The sequence below is a fragment of the Lissotriton helveticus genome, chromosome 4_1 (assembly GCF_964261635.1).
Source record: "Lissotriton helveticus chromosome 4_1, aLisHel1.1, whole genome shotgun sequence".
Lineage (NCBI taxonomy): Eukaryota > Metazoa > Chordata > Amphibia > Caudata > Salamandridae > Lissotriton > Lissotriton helveticus.
In genome coordinates, this window is record NC_136063.1 from 1,661,146,601 (window position 1) to 1,661,166,478 (window position 19,878).

At 48.3% G+C, this 19,878-nt stretch overlaps 1 protein-coding gene across 1 annotated transcript in view; it reads right to left on the bottom strand.

Moving 5' to 3' along the window:
• Positions 1-17,994, bottom strand: part of LOC144828192 (olfactory receptor 6F1-like) — a 56,574-nt gene extending 38,580 nt beyond the window's left edge. The window contains exon 1 of the mRNA XM_078686284.1: positions 17,451-17,994. Coding sequence (XP_078542410.1) covers positions 17,451-17,994 — 544 coding nt within the window. The remainder of the gene's footprint in view (positions 1-17,450) is intronic.
• Between the last annotated feature and the right edge of the window lie 1,884 nt (positions 17,995-19,878).

The following is a 19,878-nucleotide window of genomic DNA, read 5'->3' on the forward strand; positions in this document are numbered from 1 at the left end:
GGGACGGGTATGCTCAGAAGTGAGTCCCGTGCTCTCCACACCACTGGAGTCAAGCTATCCTGGCTGATGAAGGCTGATAGCCAGACACCGGTCCTAGGATGCTTGATTCCGTTCCAGGGAAGACATGGCTTGGCAGTTCAGGCTGGACTGTTCCCATGAGGCACAAGGTCAAGGCTGATATGCATATGGCCATGTCTGAACTGGGGTGGTGTGGAGTGCAAAAAAAATATGGATTTAGGTCCAGATCTCTGTACTGTGGTGAATGTATGACATTGTTCTGCATTCTTTCCATCAACTGTTGTTTTTGCATTTGTCACCCCGAGTGGGACGGGTATGCTCAGACATCAGTCCCGTGCTCTCCACACCACTGGAGTCAAGCTATCCTGGCTGATGAAGGCTGATAGCCAGACACCGGTCCTAGGATGCTTGATTCCGTTCCAGGGAAGACATGGCTTGGCAGTTCAGGCTGGACTGTTCCCATGAGGCACAGGGTCAAGGCTGATTTGCCTATGGCCATGTCTGAACTGGGGTGGTGTGGAGTGCAAAAAAAGATAAGTTTAGGCACAGAACTCTGTACTGGGGTGAATGTATGACATTGCTCTGCATTCTGTTTATCAACCGTTGTTTTTGCATTTGTCACCCCGAGAGGGACGGGTATGCTCAGACGTGAGTCCCGTGCTCTCCACACCACTGGAGTCAAGCTATCCTGGCTGATGACGGCTGATAGCCAGACACCGGTCCTAGGATGCTTGATTCCGGTCCAGGGAAGACATGGCTCGGCAGTTCAGGCTGGACTGTTCCCATGAGGCACAGGGTCAGTGCTGATTTGCCTATGGCCATGTCTGAACTGGGGTGGTGTGGAGTGCAAAAAAAGATGGGTTTAGGCACAGATCTCTGTACTGGGGTGAATGTATGGCATTGCTCTGCATTCTGTCCATCAACCGTTGTTTTTGCATTTGTCACCCCGAGTAGGACGGGTATGCTCAGACGTGAGTCCCGTGCTTTCCACACCACTGGAGTCAAGCTATCCTGCCTGATGACAGCTGATAGCCAGAAACCGGTCCTAGGATGCTTGATTCTGGTCCAAGTAAGACATGGCTTTGCAGTTCGAGCTGGACTGTTCCCATGAGGCACAGGGTCAAGGCTGATTTGCATATGGCCATGTCTGAACTGGGGTGGTGTGGAGTGCAAAAAAATGGATTTAGGCCCAGATCTCTGTACTGGGGTGAATGTTTGACATTGTTCTGCATTCTGTCCATCAACTGTTGTTTTTGCATTTGTCACCATGAGTGGGACGGGTATGCTCAGACGTGAGTCCCGTGCTCTCCACACCACTGGAGTCAAGCTATCCTGGCTGATGACGGCTGATAGTCAGAAACTGAACCTAGGATGCTTGATTCCGGTCCAGGGAAGACATGGTTTGTCAGTTCGGGCTGGACTGTTCCCATGAGGCACAGGGTCAAGGCTGATTTGCATGTGGCCATGTCTGAACTGGGTGTGTGGAGTGCACAAAAACGATGGATTTAGGCCCAGATCTCTGTACTGGGGTGAATGTATGACATTGTTCTGCATTCTGTCCATCAACTGTTGTTTTTGCATTTGTCACCCCGAGTGGGACGGGTATGCTCAGACGTGAGTCCCGTGCTCTCCACACCACTGGAGTCTAGCTATCCTGGCTGATGAAGGCTGATAGCCAGACACCGGTCCTAGGATGCTTGATTCCGTTCCAGGGAAGACATGGCTTGGCAGTTCAGGCTGGACTGTTCCCATGAGGCACAGGGTCAAGGCTGATATGCATATGGCCATGTCTGAACTGGGGTGGTGTGGAGTGCACAAAAACGATGGATTTAGGCCCAGATCTCTGTACTGGGGTGAATGTATGACATTGTTCTGCATTCTGTCCATCAACTGTTGTTTTTGAATTTGTCACCCCGAGTGGGACGGGTATGATCAGACGTGAGTCCGGTGCTCTACACACCACTGGAGTCAAGCTATCCTGGCTGATGACGGCTGCTAGCCAGAAACCGGTCCTAGGATGCTTGATTCCGGTCCAGGGAAGACATAGCTTGGAAGTTCGGGCTGGACTGTTCCCATGAGGCACAGGGTCAAGGCTGATTTGCATGTGGCCATGTCTGAACTGGGTGTGTGGAGTGCACAAAAACGATGGATTTAGGCCCAGATCTCTGTACTGGGGTGAATGTATGACATTGTTCTGCATTCTGTCCATCAACTGTTGTTTTTGCATTTGTCACCCCGAGTGGGACGGGTATGCTCAGACGTGAGTCCCGTGCTCTCCACACCACTGGAGTCAAGCTATCCTGGCTGATGAAGGCTGATAGCCAGACACCGGTCCTAGGATGCTTGATTCCGTTCCAGGGAAGACATGGCTTGGCAGTTCAGGCTGGACTGTTCCCATGAGGCACAGGGTCAAGGCTGATATGCATATGGCCATGTCTGAACTGGGGTGGTGTGGAGTGCACAAAAACGATGGATTTAGGCCCAGATCTCTGTACTGGGGTGAATGTATGGCATTGTTCTGCATTCTGTCCATCAACTGTTGTTTTTGAATTTGTCACCCCGAGTGGGACGGGTATGATCAGACGTGAGTCCGGTGCTCTACACACCACTGGAGTCAAGCTATCCTGGCTGATGACGGCTGCTAGCCAGAAACCGGTCCTAGGATGCTTGATTCCGGTCCAGGGAAGACATAGCTTGGAAGTTCGGGCGGGACTGTTCCCATGAGGCACAGGGTCAAGGCTGATTTGCATGTGGCCATGTCTGAACTGGGGTGGTGTGGAGTGCACAAAAACGATGGATTTAGGCCCAGATCTCTGTACTGGGGTGAATGTATGGCATTGCTCTGCATTCTGTCCATCAACCGTTGTTTTTGCATTTGTCACACCGAGTAGGACGGGTATGCTCAGACGTGAGTCCCGTGGTTTCCACACCACTGGAGTCAAGCTATCCTGCCTGATGACAGCTGATAGCCAGAAACCGGTCCTAGGATGCTTGATTCTGGTCCAAGTAAGACATGGCTTTGCAGTTCGAGCTGGACTGTTCCCATGAGGCACAGGGTCAAGGCTGATTTGCATATGGCCATGTCTGAACTGGGGTGGTGTGGAGTGCACAAAAATGATGGATTTAGGCCCAGATCTCTGTACTGTGGTGAATGTATGATATAGTTCTGCATTCTGTTCATCAACTGTTGTTTTTAAATTTGTCACCCCGAGAGGGATGGGGATGCTCAGACGTGAGTCCCGTGCTCTCCACACCACTGGAGTCAAGCTATCCTGGCTGATGACGGCTGACAGCCAGAAACCTTTCCTAGGATGCTTGATTCCGGTCCAGGGAAGACATGACTTGGCAGTTCGGGCAGGACTGTTCCCATGAGGCACTGGGTCAAGGCTGATTTGCATATGGCCATGTCTGAACTGGGATGGTGTGGAGTGCAAAAAAAATTGGATTTAGGCCCGGATCTCTGTACTGGGGTGAATGTTTGACATTGTTCTGCATTCTGTCCATCAACTGTTGTTTTTGCATTTGTCACCATGAGTGGGACGGGTATGCTCAGACGTGAGTCCCGTGCTCTCCACACCACTGGAGTCAAGCTATCCTGGCTGATGACGGCTGATAGTCAGAAACTGAACCTAGGATGCTTGATTCCGGTCCAGGGAAGACATGGTTTGTCAGTTCGGGCTGGACTGTTCCCATGAGGCACAGGGTCAAGGCTGATTTGCATGTGGCCATGTCTGAACTGGGGTGGTGTGGAGTGCACAAAAACGATGGATTTAGGCACAGATCTCTGTACTGGGGTGATTGTATGACATTGTTCTGCATTCTGTCCATCAACTGTTGTTTTTGCATTTGTCACCCGAGTGGGACGGGTATGCTCAGACGTGAGTCCCGTGCTCTCCACACCACTGGAGTCAAGCTATGCTGGCTGATGAAGGCTGATAGCCAGACACCGGTCCTAGGATGCTTGATTCCGTTCCAGGGAAGACATGGCTTGGCAGTTCAGGCTGGACTGTTCCCATGAGGCACAGGGTCAAGGCTGATTTGCCTATGGCAATGTCTGAACTGGGGTGGTGTGGAGTGCAAAAAAAGATGGGTTTAGGCACAAAACTCTGTACTGGGGTGAATGTATGACATTGCTCTGCATTCTGTCCATCAACCGTTGTTTTTGCATTTGTCACCCCGAGTGGGACGGGTATGCTCAGACGTGAGTCCCGTGCTCTCCACACCACTGGAGTCAAGCTATCCTGGCTGATGACAGCTGATAGCCAGAAACCGGTCCTAGGATGCTTGATTCCGGTCCAAGTAAGTCATGGCTTGGCAGTTCGAGCTGGACTGTTCCCATGAGCCACAGGGTCAAGGCTGATTTGCATATGGCCATGTCTGAACTGGGGTGGTGTGGAGTGCACAAAAACGATGGATTTAGGCCCAGATCTCTGTACTGGGGCGAATGTATGACATTGTTCTGCATTCTGTCTATCAACTGTTGTTTTTAAATTTGTCACCCCGAGAGGGATGGGGATGCTCAGACGTGAGTCCCGTGCTCTCCACACCACTGGAGTCAAGCTATCCTGGCTGATGACGGCTGACAGCCAGAAACCTTTCCTAGGATGCTTGATTCCGGTCCAGGGAAGACATGACTTGGCAGTTCGGGCAGGATTGTTCCCATGAGGCACAGGGTCAAGGCTGATTTGCATATGGCCATGTCTGAACTGGGATGGTGTGGAGTGCAAAAAAAATGGATTTAGGCCCAGATCTCTGTACTGGGGTGAATTTATGACATTGTTCTGCATTCTGTCCATCAACTGTTGTTTTTGCATTTGTCACTATGAGTGGGACGGGTATGCTTAGACGTGAGTCCCGTGCTCTCCACATGACTGGAGTCAAGCTATCCTGGCTGATGACGGCTGATAGTCAGAAACTGAACCTAGGATTCTTGATTCCGTTCCAGGGAAGACATGGCTTGGCAGTTCAGGCTGGACTGTTCCCATGAGGCACAGGGTCAAGGCTGATATGCATATGGCCATGTCTGAACTGGGGTGGTGTGGAGTGCAAAAAAATTATGGATTTAGGCCCAGATCTCTGTACTGGGGTGAATGTATGACATTGTTCTGCATTCTGTCCATCAACTGTTGTTTTTGAATTTGTCTCCCCGAGTGGGACAGGTATGATCAGACGTGAGTCCCGTGCTCTACACACCACTGGAGTCAAGCTATCCTGGCTGATGACGGCTGCTAGCCAGAAACCGGTCCTAGGATGCTTGATTCCGGTCCAGGGAAGACATAGCTTGGAAGTTCGGGCTGGACTGTTCCCATGAGGCACAGGGTCAAGGCTGATTTGCATGTGGCCATGTCTGAACTGGGGTGGTGTGGAGTGCACAAAAACGATGGATTTAGGCCCAGATCTCTGTACTGGGGTGAATGTATGACATTGTTCTGCATTCTGTCCATCAACTCTTGTTTTTGCATTTGTCACCCCGAGTGGGACGGGTATGCTCAGACGTGAGTCCCGTGCTCTCCACACCACTGGAGTCAAGCTATCCTGGCTGATGACGGCTGATAGCCACACACCGGTCCTAGGATGCTTGATTCCGGTCCAGGGAAGACATGGCTTGGCAGTTCAGGCTGGACTGTTCCCATGAGGCACAGGGTCAGGGCTGATTTGCCAATGGCCATGTCTGAACTGGGGTGGTGTGGAGTGCAAAAAAAGATGGGTTTAGGCACAGATCTCTGTACTGGGGTGAATGTATGGCATTGCTCTGCATTCTGTCCATCAACCGTTGTTTTTGCATTTGTCACACCGAGTAGGACGGGTATGCTCAGACGTGAGTCCCGTGCTTTCCACACCACTGGAATCAAGCTATCCTGCCTGATGACAGCTGATAGCCAGAAACCGGTCCTAGGATGCTTGATTCTGGTCCAAGTAAGACATGGCTTTGCAGTTCGAGCTGGACTGTTCCCATGAGGCACAGGGTCAAGGCTGATTTGCATATGGCCATGTCTGAACTGGGGTGGTGTGGAGTGCACAAAAACGATGGATTTAGGCCCAGATCTCTGTACTGGGGTGAATGTATGATATAGTTCTGCATTCTGTCCATCAACTGTTGTTTTTAAATTTGTCACCCAGAGAGGGATGGGGATGCTCAGACGTGAGTCCCGTGCTCTCAACACCACTGGAGTCAAGCTATCCTGGCTGATGACGGCTGACAGCCAGAAACCTTTCCTAGGATGCTTGATTCCGGTCCAGGGAAGACATGACTTGGCAGTTCGGGCAGGACTGTTCCCATGAGGCACTGGGTCAAGGCTGATTTGCATATGGCCATGTCTGAACTGGAGTGGTGTGGAGTGCAAAAAAAATGGATTTAGGCCCGGATCTCTGTACTGGGGTGAATATTTGACATTGTTCTGCATTCTGTCCATCAACTGTTGTTTTTGCATTTGTCACCCGAGTGGGACGGGTATGCTCAGACGTGAGTCCCGTGCTCTCCACACCACTGGAGTCAAGCTATCCTGGCTGATGAAGGCTGATAGCCAGACACCGGTCCTAGGATGCTTGATTCCGTTCCAGGGAAGACATGGCTTGGCAGTTCAGGCTGGACTGTTCCCATGAGGCACAGGGTCAAGGCTGATTTGCCTATGGCCATGTCTGAACTGGGGTGGTGTGGAGTGCAAAAAAAGATGGGTTTAGGCACAGAACTCTGTACTGGGGTGAATGTATGACATTGCTCTGCATTCTGTCCATCAACCGTTGTTTTTGCATTTGTCACCCCGAGTGGGACGGGTATGCTCAGACGTGAGTCCCGTGCTCTCCACACCACTGGAGTCAAGCTATCCTGGCTGATGACAGCTGATAGCCAGAAACCGGTCCTAGGATGCTTGATTCCGGTCCAAGTAAGTCATGGCTTGGCAGTTCGAGCTGGACTGTTCCCATGAGCCACAGGGTCAAGGCTGATTTGCATATGGCCATGTCTGAACTGGGGTGGTGTGGAGTGCACAAAAACGATGGATTTAGGCCCAGATCTCTGTACTGGGGCGAATGTATGACATTGTTCTGCATTCTGTCCATCAACTGTTGTTTTTAAATTTGTCACCCCGAGAGGGATGGGGATGCTCAGACGTGAGTCCCGTGCTCTCCACACCACTGGAGTCAAGCTATCCTGGCTGATGACGGCTGACAGCCAGAAACCTTTCCTAGGATGCTTGATTCCAGTCCAGGGAAGACATGACTTGGCAGTTCGGGCAGGATTGTTCCCATGAGGCACAGGGTCAAGGCTGATTTGCATATGGCCATGTCTGAACTGGGATGGTGTGGAGTGCAAAAAAAATGGATTTAGGCCCAGATCTCTGTACTGGGGTGAATTTATGACATTGTTCTGCATTCTGTCCATCAACTGTTGTTTTTGCATTTGTCACTATGAGTGGGACGGGTATGCTTAGACGTGAGTCCCGTGCTCTCCACACCACTGGAGTCAAGCTATCCTGGCTGATGACGGCTGATAGTCAGAAACTGAACCTAGGATGCTTGATTCCGGTCCAGGGAAGACATGACTTGGCAGTTCGGGCAGGATTGTTCCCATGAGGCACAGGGTCAAGGCTGATTTGCATATGGCCATGTCTGAACTGGGATGGTGTGGAGTGCAAAAAAATGGATTTAGGCCCAGATCTCTGTACTGGGGTGAATTTATGACATTGTTCTGCATTCTGTCCATCAACTGTTGTTTTTGCATTTGTCACTAGGAGTGGGGGGTATGCTCAGACGTGAGTCCTGTGTTCTCCACACCACTGGAGTCAAGCTATCCTGGCTGATGACGGCTGATAGCCAGAATCCAGTCCCAGGATGCTTGATTCCAGTCCATGGAAGACATGGCTTGGCAGTTCGGGCTGGACTGTTCCCATGAGGCACAGGGTCAAGGATGATTTGCATATGGCCATGTCTGAACTGGGGTGGTGTGGAGTGCAAAAAAACGATGGATAAAGACCCAGATCTCTGTACTGGGGTTAATGTATGACATTGTTCTGCATTCTGTCCATCAACTGTTGTTTTTATATTTGTCACCCCGAGTGGGACGAGTATGCTCAGACGTGAGTCCCGTGCTCTCCCCACCACTAGTGTCAAGCTATCCTGGCTGATGACGGCTGATAGCCAGAAACCGGTCCTAGGATGCTTGATTCTGGTCAAGGGAAGACATGGCTTGGCAGTGCGGGCTGGACTGTTCCCAAGAGGCACAAGGTCAAGACTGATTTGCATATGGCCATGTCTGTACTGGGGTGGTGTGGAGTGCAATAAAATGATGGATCTAGGCCCAGATTTCTGTACTGGGGTGAATGTATGACATTGTTTTGCATTCTGTCCATCAACTGTTGTTTTTGCATTTGTCACCCCGAGTGGGACGGGTATACTCAGACGTAAGTCCCGTGCTCTCCACACCACTGGAGTCAAGCTATCCTGGCTGATGACGGCTGATAGCCATAAACCAGTCCTAGGATGCTTGATTCCGGTCCAGAGACGACATGGCTTGGTAGTACGGGCTGGACTGTTCCCTTGAGGCACAGGGTCAAGGCTGATTTGCCTATGGCTATGTCTGAACTGGATTGGCGTGGAGTGCAGAAAAACGATGGGTTTATGACCAGATCTCTGTACTGGGGTGAATTCATGACATTGTTCTGCATTCTGTCCATCAACTGTTGTTTTTGAATTTGTCACCCCGAGTGGGACAGGTATGATCAGACGTGAGTCCCGTGCTCTACACACCACTGGAGTCAAGCTATCCTGGCTGATGACGGCTGCTAGCCAGAAACCGGTCCTAGGATGCTTGATTCCGGTCCAGGGAAGACATAGCTTGGAAGTTCGGGCTGGACTGTTCCCATGAGGCACAGGGTCAAGGCTGATTTGCATGTGGCCATGTCTGAACTGGGGTGGTGTGGAGTGCACAAAAACGATGGATTTAGGCCCAGATCTCTGTACTGGGGTGAGTGTATGACATTGTTCTGCATTCTGTCCATCAACTCTTGTTTTTGCATTTGTCACCCCGAGTGGGACGGGTATGCTCAGACGTGAGTCCCGTGCTCTCCACACCACTGGAGTCAAGCTATCCTGGCTGATGACGGCTGATAGCCACACACCGGTCCTAGGATGCTTGATTCCGGTCCAGGGAAGACATGGCTTGGCAGTTCAGGCTGGACTGTTCCCATGAGGCACTGGGTCAGGGCTGATTTGCCAATGGCCATGTCTGAACTGGGGTGGTGTGGAGTGCAAAAAAAGATGGGTTTAGGCACAGATCTCTGTACTGGGGTGAATGTATGGCATTGCTCTGCATTCTGTCCATCAACCGTTGTTTTTGCATTTGTCACACCGAGTAGGACGGGTATGCTCAGACGTGAGTCCCGTGCTTTCCACACCACTGGAATCAAGCTATCCTGCCTGATGACAGCTGATAGCCAGAAACCGGTCCTAGGATGCTTGATTCTGGTCCAAGTAAGACATGGCTTTGCAGTTCGAGCTGGACTGTTCCCATGAGGCACAGGGTCAAGGCTGATTTGCATATGGCCATGTCTGAACTGGGGTGGTGTGGAGTGCACAAAAACGATGGATTTAGGCCCAGATCTCTGTACTGGGGTGAATGTATGATATAGTTCTGCATTCTGTCCATCAACTGTTGTTTTTAAATTTGTCACCCAGAGAGGGATGGGGATGCTCAGACGTGAGTCCCGTGCTCTCCACACCACTGGAGTCAAGCTATCCTGGCTGATGACGGCTGACAGCCAGAAACCTTTCCTAGGATGCTTGATTCCGGTCCAGGGAAGACATGACTTGGCAGTTCGGGCAGGACTGTTCCCATGAGGCACTGGGTCAAGGCTGATTTGCATATGGCCATGTCTGAACTGGAGTGGTGTGGAGTGCAAAAAAAATGGATTTAGGCCCAGATCTCTGTACTGGGGTGAATTTATGACATTGTTCTGCATTCTGTCCATCAACTGTTGTTTTTGCATTTGTCACTATGAGTGGGACGGGTATGCTTAGACGTGAGTCCCGTGCTCTCCACACCACTGGAGTCAAGCTATCCTGGCTGATGACGGCTGATAGTCAGAAACTGAACCTAGGATGCTTGATTCCGGTCCAGGGAAGACATGACTTGGCAGTTCGGGCAGGATTGTTCCCATGAGACACAGGGTCAAATCTGATTTGCATATGGCCATGTCTGAACTGGGATGGTGTGGAGTGCAAAAAAATGGATTTAGGCCCAGATCTCTGTACTGGGGTGAATTTATGACATTGTTCTGCATTCTGTCCATCAACTGTTGTTTTTGCATTTGTCACTATGAGTGGGGGGTATGCTCAGACGTGAGTCCTGTGTTCTCCACACCACTGGAGTCAAGCTATCCTGGCTGATGACGGCTGATAGCCAGAATCCAGTCCCAGGATGCTTGATTCCAGTCCATGGAAGACATGGCTTGGCAGTTCGGGCTGGACTGTTCCCATGAGGCACAGGGTCAAGGATGATTTGCATATGGCCATGTCTGAACTGGGGTGGTGTGGAGTGCAAAAAAACGATGGATAAAGACCCAGATCTCTGTACTGGGGTTAATGTATGACATTGTTCTGCATTCTGTCCATCAACTCTTGTTTTTATATTTGTCACCCCGAGTGGGACGAGTATGCTCAGACGTGAGTCCCGTGCTCTCCCCACCACTAGTGTCAAGCTATCCTGGCTGATGACGGCTGATAGCCAGAAACCGGTCCTAGGATGCTTGATTCTGGTCAAGGGAAGACATGGCTTGGCAGTGCGGGCTGGACTGTTCCCAAGAGGCACAAGGTCAAGACTGATTTGCATATGGCCATGTCTGTACTGGGGTGGTGTGGAGTGCAATAAAATGATGGATCTAGGCCCAGATTTCTGTACTGGGGTGAATGTATGACATTGTTTTGCATTCTGTCCATCAACTGTTGTTTTTGCATTTGTCACCCCGAGTGGGACGGGTATACTCAGACGTAAGTCCCGTGCTCTCCACACCACTGGAGTCAAGCTATCCTGGCTGATGACGGCTGATAGCCATAAACCAGTCCTAGGATGCTTGATTCCGGTCCAGAGACGACATGGCTTGGTAGTACGGGCTGGACTGTTCCCATGAGGCACTGGGTCAGGGCTGATTTGCCAATGGCCATGTCTGAACTGGGGTGGTGTGGAGTGCAAAAAAAGATGGGTTTATGACCAGATCTCTGTACTGGGGTGAATGTATGGCATTGCTCTGCATTCTGTCCATCAACCGTTGTTTTTGCATTTGTCACACCGAGTAGGACGGGTATGCTCAGACGTGAGTCCCGTGCTTTCCACACCACTGGAATCAAGCTATCCTGGCTGATGACAGCTGATAGCCAGAAACCGGTCCTAGGATGCTTGATTCTGGTCCAAGTAAGACATGGCTTGGCAATTCGGGCTGGACTGTTCCCATGAGGCACAGGGTCAAGGCTGATTTGCATATGGCCATGTCTGAACTGGGGTGGTGTGGAGTGCAAAAAAACGATGGATAAAGACCCAGATCTCTGTACTGGGGTTAATGTATGACATTGTTCTGCATTCTGTCTATCAACTGTTGTTTTTGAATTTGTCACCCCGAGTGGGACGGGTATGATCAGACGTGAGTCCCGTGCTCTACACACCACTGGAGTCAAGCTATCCTGGCTGATGACGGCTGCTACCCAGAAACCGGTCCTAGGATGCTTGATTCCGGTCCAGGGAAGACATAGCTTGGAAGTTCGGGCTGGACTGTTCCCATGAGGCACAGGGTCAAGGCTGATTTGCATGTGGACATGTCTGAACTGGGGTGGTGTGGAGTGCAAAAAAAGATGGGTTTAGGCACAGATCTCTGTACTGGGGTGAATGTATGGCATTGCTCTGCTTTCTGTCCATCAACCGTTGTTTTTGCATTTGTCACCCCGAGTGGGACGGGTATGCTCAGACGTGAGTCCCGTGCTTTCCACACCACTGGAGTCAAGCTATCCTGGCTGATGACAGCTGATAGTCAGAATCCGGTCCTAGGATGCTTGATTTTGGTCCAAGTAAGACATGGCTTTGCAGTTCTAGCTGGACTGTTCCCATGAGGCACAGGGTCAAGGCTGATTTGCATATGGCCATGTCTGAACTGGGGTGGTGTGGAGTGCACAAAAACGATGGATTTAGGCCCAGATCTCTATACTGGGGTGAATGTATGACATAGTTCTGCATTCTGTCCATCAACTGTTGTTTTTAAATTTGTCACCCCGAGAGGGACGGGGATGCTCAGATGTGAGTCCCGTGCTCTCCACACCACTGGAGTCAAGCTATCCTGGCTGATGACGGCTGACAGCCAGAAACCTTTCCTAGGATGCTTGATTCCGGTCCAGGGAAGACATGACTTGGCAGTTCGGGCAGGACTGTTCCCATGAGGCACAGGGTCAAGGCTGATTTGCATATGGCCATGTCTGAACTGGGGTGGTGTGGAGTGCAAAAAAATGGATTTAGGCCGAGATCTCTGTACTGGGGTGAATGTTTGACATTGTTCTGCATTCTGTCCATCAACTGTTGTTTTTGCATTTGTCACCACGAGTGGGACGGGTATGCTCAGATGTGAGTCCCGTGCTCTCCACACCACTGGAGTCAAGCTATCCTGGCTGATGACGGCTGATAGTCAGAAACTGAACCTAGGATGCTTGATTCCGGTCCAGGGAAGACATGGTTTGTCAGTTCGGGCTGGACTGTTCCCATGAGGCACAGGGTCAAGGCTGATTTGCATGTGGCCATGTCTGAACTGGGGTGGTGTGGAGTGCACAAAAACGATGGATTTAGGCCCAGATCTCTGTACTCGGGTGAATGTATGACATTGTTCTGCATTCTGTCCATCAACTGTTGTTTTTGCATTTGTCACCCCGAGTGGGACAGGTATGCTCAGACGTGAGTCCCGTGCTCTCCACACCACTGGAGTCAAGCTATCCTGGCTGATGAAGGCTGATAGCCAGACACCGGTCCTAGGATGCTTGATTCCGTTCCAGGGAAGACATGGCTTGGCAGTTCAGGCTGGACTGTTCCCATGAGGCACAGGGTCAAGGCTGATTTGCCTATGGCCATGTCTGAACTGGGGGGGTGTGGATTGCAAAAAAAGATGGGTTTAGGCACAGATCTCTGTACTGGGGTGAATGTATGACATTGCTCTGCATTCTGTCCATCAACCGTTGTTTTTGCATTCGTCACCCCGAGTGGGACGGGTATGCTCAGACGTGAGTCCCGTGCTCTCCACACCACTGGAGTCAAGCTATCCTGGCTGATGACAGCTGATAGCCAGAAACCGGTCCTAGGATGCTTGATTCCGGTCCAAGTAAGACATGGCTTGGCAGTTCGAGCTGGACTGTTCCCATGAGGCACAGGGTCAAGGCTGATTTGCATATGGCCATGTCTGAACTGGGGTGGTGTGGAGTGCACAAAAACGATGGATTTAGACCCAGATCTCTGTACTGGGGTGAATGTATGACATTGTTCTGCATTCTGTCCATCAACTGTTGTTTTTAAATTTGTCACCCCGAGAGGGATGGGGATGCTCAGACGTGAGTCCCGTGCTCTCCACACCACGGGAGTCAAGCTATCCTGGCTGATGACGGCTGACAGCCAGAAACCTTTCCTAGGATGCTTGATTGCGGTCCAGGGAAGACATGACTTGGCAGTTCGGGCAGGACTGTTCCCATGAGGCACAGTGTCAAGGCTGATTTGCATATGGCCATGTCTGAACTGGGATGGTGTGGAATGCAAAAAAAATTGATTTAGGCCCAGATATCTGTACTGGGGTGAATTTATGACATTGTTCTGCATTCTGTCCATCAACTGTTGTTTTTGCATTTGTCACTATGAGTGGGACGGGTATGCTTAGACGTGAGTCCCGTGCTCTCCACACCACTGGAGTCAAGCTATCCGGGCTGATGACGGCTGATAGTCAGAAACTGAACCTAGGATGCTTGATTCCGGTCCAGGGAAGACATGGTTTGGCAGTTCAGGCTGGATTGTTCCCATGAGGCACAGGGTCTAGGCTGATTTGCCTTTGGCTGTGTCTGAACTGGGGTGGTGTGGAGTGCACAAAAACGATGACTTTAGGCCCAGATCTCTGTACTGGGGTGAATGTATGACATTGTTCTGCATTCTGTCCATCAACTGTAGTTTTTGTATTTGTCACCCTGAGTGGGACGGGTATGCTCAGACGTGATTCCCGTGCTCTCCACACCACTGGAGTCAAGCTATCCTGGCAGATGACGGCTGATAGCTAGAAACCGGTCCTAAGATGCTTGATTCCGGTCCAGGGAAGACATGGCTTGCTAGTAAGGGCTGGACTGTTCCCTTGAGGCACAGGGTCACGGCTGATTTGCCTATGACCATGTCTGAACTGGGGTGGTGTGGAGTGAAGAAAAACAATGGATTTAGGCCCAGATCTCTGTACTGGGGTTAATTTATGACATTGTTCTGCATTCTGCCCATCAACTGTTGTTTTTGCATTTGTCACCCCGTGTGGGACGGGTATGCTCAGACGTGAGTCCCGTGTTCTCCACACCACTGGAGTCAAGCTTTCCTGGCTGATGACGGCTGATAGCCAGAATCCAGTCCCAGGATGCTTGATTCCGGTCCAGGGAAGACATGGCTTGGCAGTTCTGGCTGGACTGTTCCCATGAGGCACAGGGTCAAGGCTGATTTGCATATGGCCATGTCTGAAATGGGGTGGTGTGGAGGTCAGAAAAACGATGGACTTAGTCCCAGATCTCTGTACTGGGGTGAATGTATGACTTTGTTCTGCATTCTGTCCATCAACTGTTGTTTTTGTATTTGTCACCCCGAGTGGGACGGGTATGCTCAGACGTGAGTCTCGTGCTCTCCACACCACTAGAGTCAAGCTATCCAGGCTGATGACGGCTGATAGCCAGAAACCGGTCCTAGGATGCTTGATTCCGGTCCAGGGAAGACATGGCTTGGCAGTTCTGGCTGGACTGTTCCCATGAGGCACAGGGTCAAGGCTGATTTGCATATGGCCATGTCTGAACTGGGGTGGTGTGGAGTGCAAATAAACGATGAATTTAGGCCCAAATCTCTGTACTGGGGTGAATGTCTGACATTGTTCTGCAGTCTGTCCATCAACTGTTGATTTTGCATTCAGAGTCAGAGTCAGAGTCAAAAACACTTTATTCGATTGTTTTAAAATCATAAAAGTATGCTACAGAATCACTTTCGATCATACAGACAAATTATTAAAAACAAGTTAAAAAAGCTAAAAAAGTTGCTATTAAAAGGTGAAAAATTCATATAAAAACATCTTTTCCATCATATTTGCACCAATAACAATTTTATAGGCCCTTAACAGTGTACAAAATTTAAAAAGTTAGCAAAACTAGCATATATTTACAGTTCTAAATACAAAAGTACTAGCAGCCTGGGGAAAAAGTGCAAGACATGCAGATCATAAGTGTACATTTCTAAATTACAAAAACATTAGTCAATTAATAGATTCATGCAATCAATTTACATTAGATATTTGACCTTGATCTTGCTTGCTTTGATCGAATTGACATAATCAGGAAATTGGCTACCCCATACATTACTACTGTAGTTTCCATAAGCTGCAGATACAATAAGGCTGGTCCGACCTGTATAAAATCTAAACCTCTCAGAATTGGTTTAATGTATCTCTCCCGCCCATTCTTATAAAAGGGGCAGAAAAACACAAAATGTAATAAATCTTGATCTGAGAAGTGATCACATTTGCAGGGAGCATTTTCGTGAGGCTTACACCATTTTTCGAATTCACCTAGCAAAAAATGTGCTTGGTTAAAACGGAATTTAGTGAGGACCCACCTATGAAAAGGTTTATTTACTATCGTCAAGTAAGATTGAATAGATAACGAAGCAATCATCATATAGTGGGCCCTGACGGTTGGTTTTAAAATTTCGCTAGCCTCTCTCTCTGCTTCCTTCTTCTCTATAAAGTTTTTCTTTACCCAGTCGATGTCCTCTCTCCTTAGGCTCTCGGGGTTTGTATATAGCTCCGGTCGACCTAGGTATACTGCTGTGATTTTAATGTATTGTAGCCAACCGATCTTAGCCACATTTTCCCTCCCCATACAATCCCTAATGATCACATGATTTAAAATTAAGGCTGGATTAAGCCATGTCCTAATCCACGACAGTAGTGGGGCCAGGGTCAATGAGTCTTCAATGTACCCTATCCCCAATTCCATGTGTACAGAAAAGGCTGGGGTGGATTTAGGAAGGCCCAGTAGGGATCGCAAAAATAAGTTCTCTTCTCTTTGAATATGGGCCAGATTTTTGTAACCCCATATCGCAGCCCCATACCTCGCAATAGACAAGGTTTTAGCTCTATAGATTGCTAATATAGCCTCAGGTGGTTTGCCTCCCAACCTTTTTGCAAAACCTAGGATGGCGGCAGCCGATCTTTTTACTGCCACAGCTTTACTTGTAATTTGTGGTGCCCATGTCCCCTTCTCGTCGAACACCACACCCAAGTAAGTAAAAACTTTAACTTTAGATAACACTGAACCATTACAAGTAAGGGTTTTAATGCTATTCTTACGACTACCTACTGCCATAACATGGGATTTCTCAATATTAACTGATAAATCCAAGCTTTGCATAAAAGCCCCAAAAGAATTTAAGAGACGTTGTAAACCATTGGGGGTTCTTGACAACAGTACAGTGTCGTCGGCATATAATAAAACCGGCATTAAAGAGTCACCCATACGTGGTACATCAATGGAGGCCGTTTCCAGGGTCTTTCCCAGTGAATTAATATAAAGTGAGAAGAGCATTGGTGCCAAAATGCACCCTTGGCACACCCCCCTTCCTGATTTAAAAAAGGCTGTACAGTTTCCCTCTTGGGACATACGTATGGTAGCCCTCAGATCACTATGGAGTCGTGCCAGGAAATTCACTAGTGCTTGGTCTAGGCCCAGATTCAAAAGTATTGTCCACAGCTTTGACCTATTAACTAGGTCAAAAGCTGTGGACAAATCCATAAAAGCCAAATACATCATCCCCTTTGATGCCACAGTATATTTACTTAGAGTAAGATGTAAATTTAGACATTGATCCTCTGTGCTTCTCCCGGCTCGAAAGCCATACTGAGCTTCACACAGGATATCATTGTTTGTTGCCCAAGTTGAGATTCTTTCCAAGATGACTTTACCCAATATTTTAAAGGAAGAATCTAACAAAGAAATGGGCCTGTAGCATCTAGGGTCTCCCCTTTGGCCCTTCTTAAAAATGGGGATTATGACAGACTGTGACCATGATGTTGGCGCTTTTGTCCTTTCCAAGCTAATCACATTAAAGACGTTAGTGAGAACTACTGCCCACATGCCCGAGTTTGATTTAAACATATCGGCCGGTACGCCGTCTGGGCCAGGGGCCTTCTTACCTGCCGTGTCCTCAATTGCCTTCTGCACCTCTTTAATAGTAAAACTGTCTAAAACCTCGTCTGTTTCAATCAGTTGTTGGTCTTGGGGACCTACAGCAATATTGCTACCATAGATGTTTTGAAAGTGCTCTAACCAATCTCGTTCCGGGATATTTACTTCTAACGGTGCATTTTCAATCCCGTTAAATAAGGGGGTATTAACGATTTTCCAAAACTTAGCACTGTCCCTCAGAGTGGCCTTCTCATATAGGTCTTCCCATGCCCTTCTTTTTATTTCATTTTTCCGTCTTAGGATGTTTGCCTTATACTTTTGCCTTAAGCTGGCCACTTCCTGTTTATCACGTGGTATCTTTTTTAATGCTTTATATAATTCACAGTGGGCTTTGGAGCATTCTTTGTCAAACCATCCCATAGCCCTTTTCTCTTTCTTTTTCGAGTTACTTTTTAGGTCATCCGATACTTGACAACAAATCATTTCAAAGGACTGAAAAATATTCCCCTCAAACCTAGTTGGGTCCATACAGATGTTAATTTCTTTGCCCATCTTTAGGTTAAGAGAAAGGAGAAAGTCCTCAGGGATGATATTGCTCCATTTGACACGTCTCCCCTGGTCCTTAACAATCAGTTCTGTGTACCCTGCTATATTTGGATCAATATTTATTCCTTTTGTAAATAAAAACAGATTGTTATTATCTACTTCTAGTATTACCGGATTGTGGTCGCTAAAAGTCGTCTGTACAGCATTATAAAACATTACATTTTGTAACAGGCCTGGTGAAATAAATATATAATCGATGATTGTATTACTGTCCCTAGCACTATAAGTTGGCACCCGGTCTTTTCTGTCGAAGAACTCTGGTTCATATAAGTCATTCTCTAGAAGAAGTTCTTCTAGGGCAAACCCCTTTTCTGAGTGCTCAAAATGTGATAATTGTAACATATCAGTATTAATTGTATCCATGACATGACAATTCTGTTGGCATAAATGAATATTAAAATCTCCCATCAGGAAAAAATATACAAAAGTGGTTTGACTCTCCCTATATCTACATAAAAACTCCATCAACGAGTTAATGTTGGCGTTTAAAGCTATACTTTGTATGCTATTATAAAAATTAATGTAGACACATTTATGGGTGTTAGGCATTGTAACCTCCAGAACTAGATAGTTTTGGGATGGTGTGTTTAGTACCTTCACAGTGCCCTTCACATTTACAGATATTAAAAACAACAGGCCCCCTTTATTTCGGCCTGAACTTGTTGTCTGAGCAGCTATAAAATAAGAAATATATCCATCTAACCAAAAATCACAATCCCTATCCCAAGTCTCCTGTAGGGCCACAACATCACATTTTTTTAACAAGTCCAACCATCTTGTATCGCCCCTTTTGGAGCGTAAGCCTGCAATGTTCCAGCTCATCATTTTCACACTACTACCCTTTTCAATGGTTTGCGGCCGAGTGTGTTGAGATGGGGAGAGTGTGTCATCAGGAATAGTTACTGTGTTGCTCTTTTCAATTACAAGTGGAGTGGGGAGTTGTGACTGATTTGTGATACTACCTGGTGGGGTTAGTCAATCATTTTCCTCTAAGTTAGAGAAGGCAGCAAACCTATTTGTTAGCACAAGGCCATTTCTGGCTTCCCCTCCATGTTTATCACTCATTTTTGGCAACAAGCCTGTTTTCAGTGTGGCCCATGAACTTGGGCAGGGGGTGTATCTAGGTTGTGCTCTGTGCAGGACCCTTCCTGGTTGGGGCTTATGTATTGCAGGTCGAGGATAAAAGAAGCCTAACGGTACTGCTCTGATCTCGTCTTCCCTCACTTCAGTAGCATCCCAGAATAACCGTAGGGCCTCATGGGGTCTGTTGAAATTAACAATCAGACAATCCCCTGCAAATTTCTTGGGTGTATACCCCACCCAATCAACCCTTCTGCCTGTTTGGATGTACTCCGAGATGTTGTGAGGGCCAGAACAGTTTGCATCACACCACATCTTAATATTATTTAACTGTGCGATATCTGACTCACATTCTCCACTTTTCAGTGCTGGTACGTTCACTAGAATAGCAACAAAAGGTGTTGCTTCCGGGGGAAGGTGTACAGGTGGTCTTGAGCGTTGGGTTCTAGGCCCTGGTAAATTAGAAATGCCTGTTACTGAGTCTCTAGATGTAACTTGAGCAGGACAGGTTTTACTCGTCTGCTGCACCCTGGTTATATTGGTGACCGTTTGAGGCTTTGCATTATCCCCAGATACTTGGGGCTTTGCATTACCCACAGATACTTGGAGCGGGGTAGGTGGCATTGGAGGATGTTGGACTTCCTTTTCTTGTTCCATAGGGGATTGTGTTTGTATATTAGAATTAGATGATGGCCATGGTGCAGTATTTGAAATGCATGTACATGGCCTTCTGGGATCTGAGGACAAAAA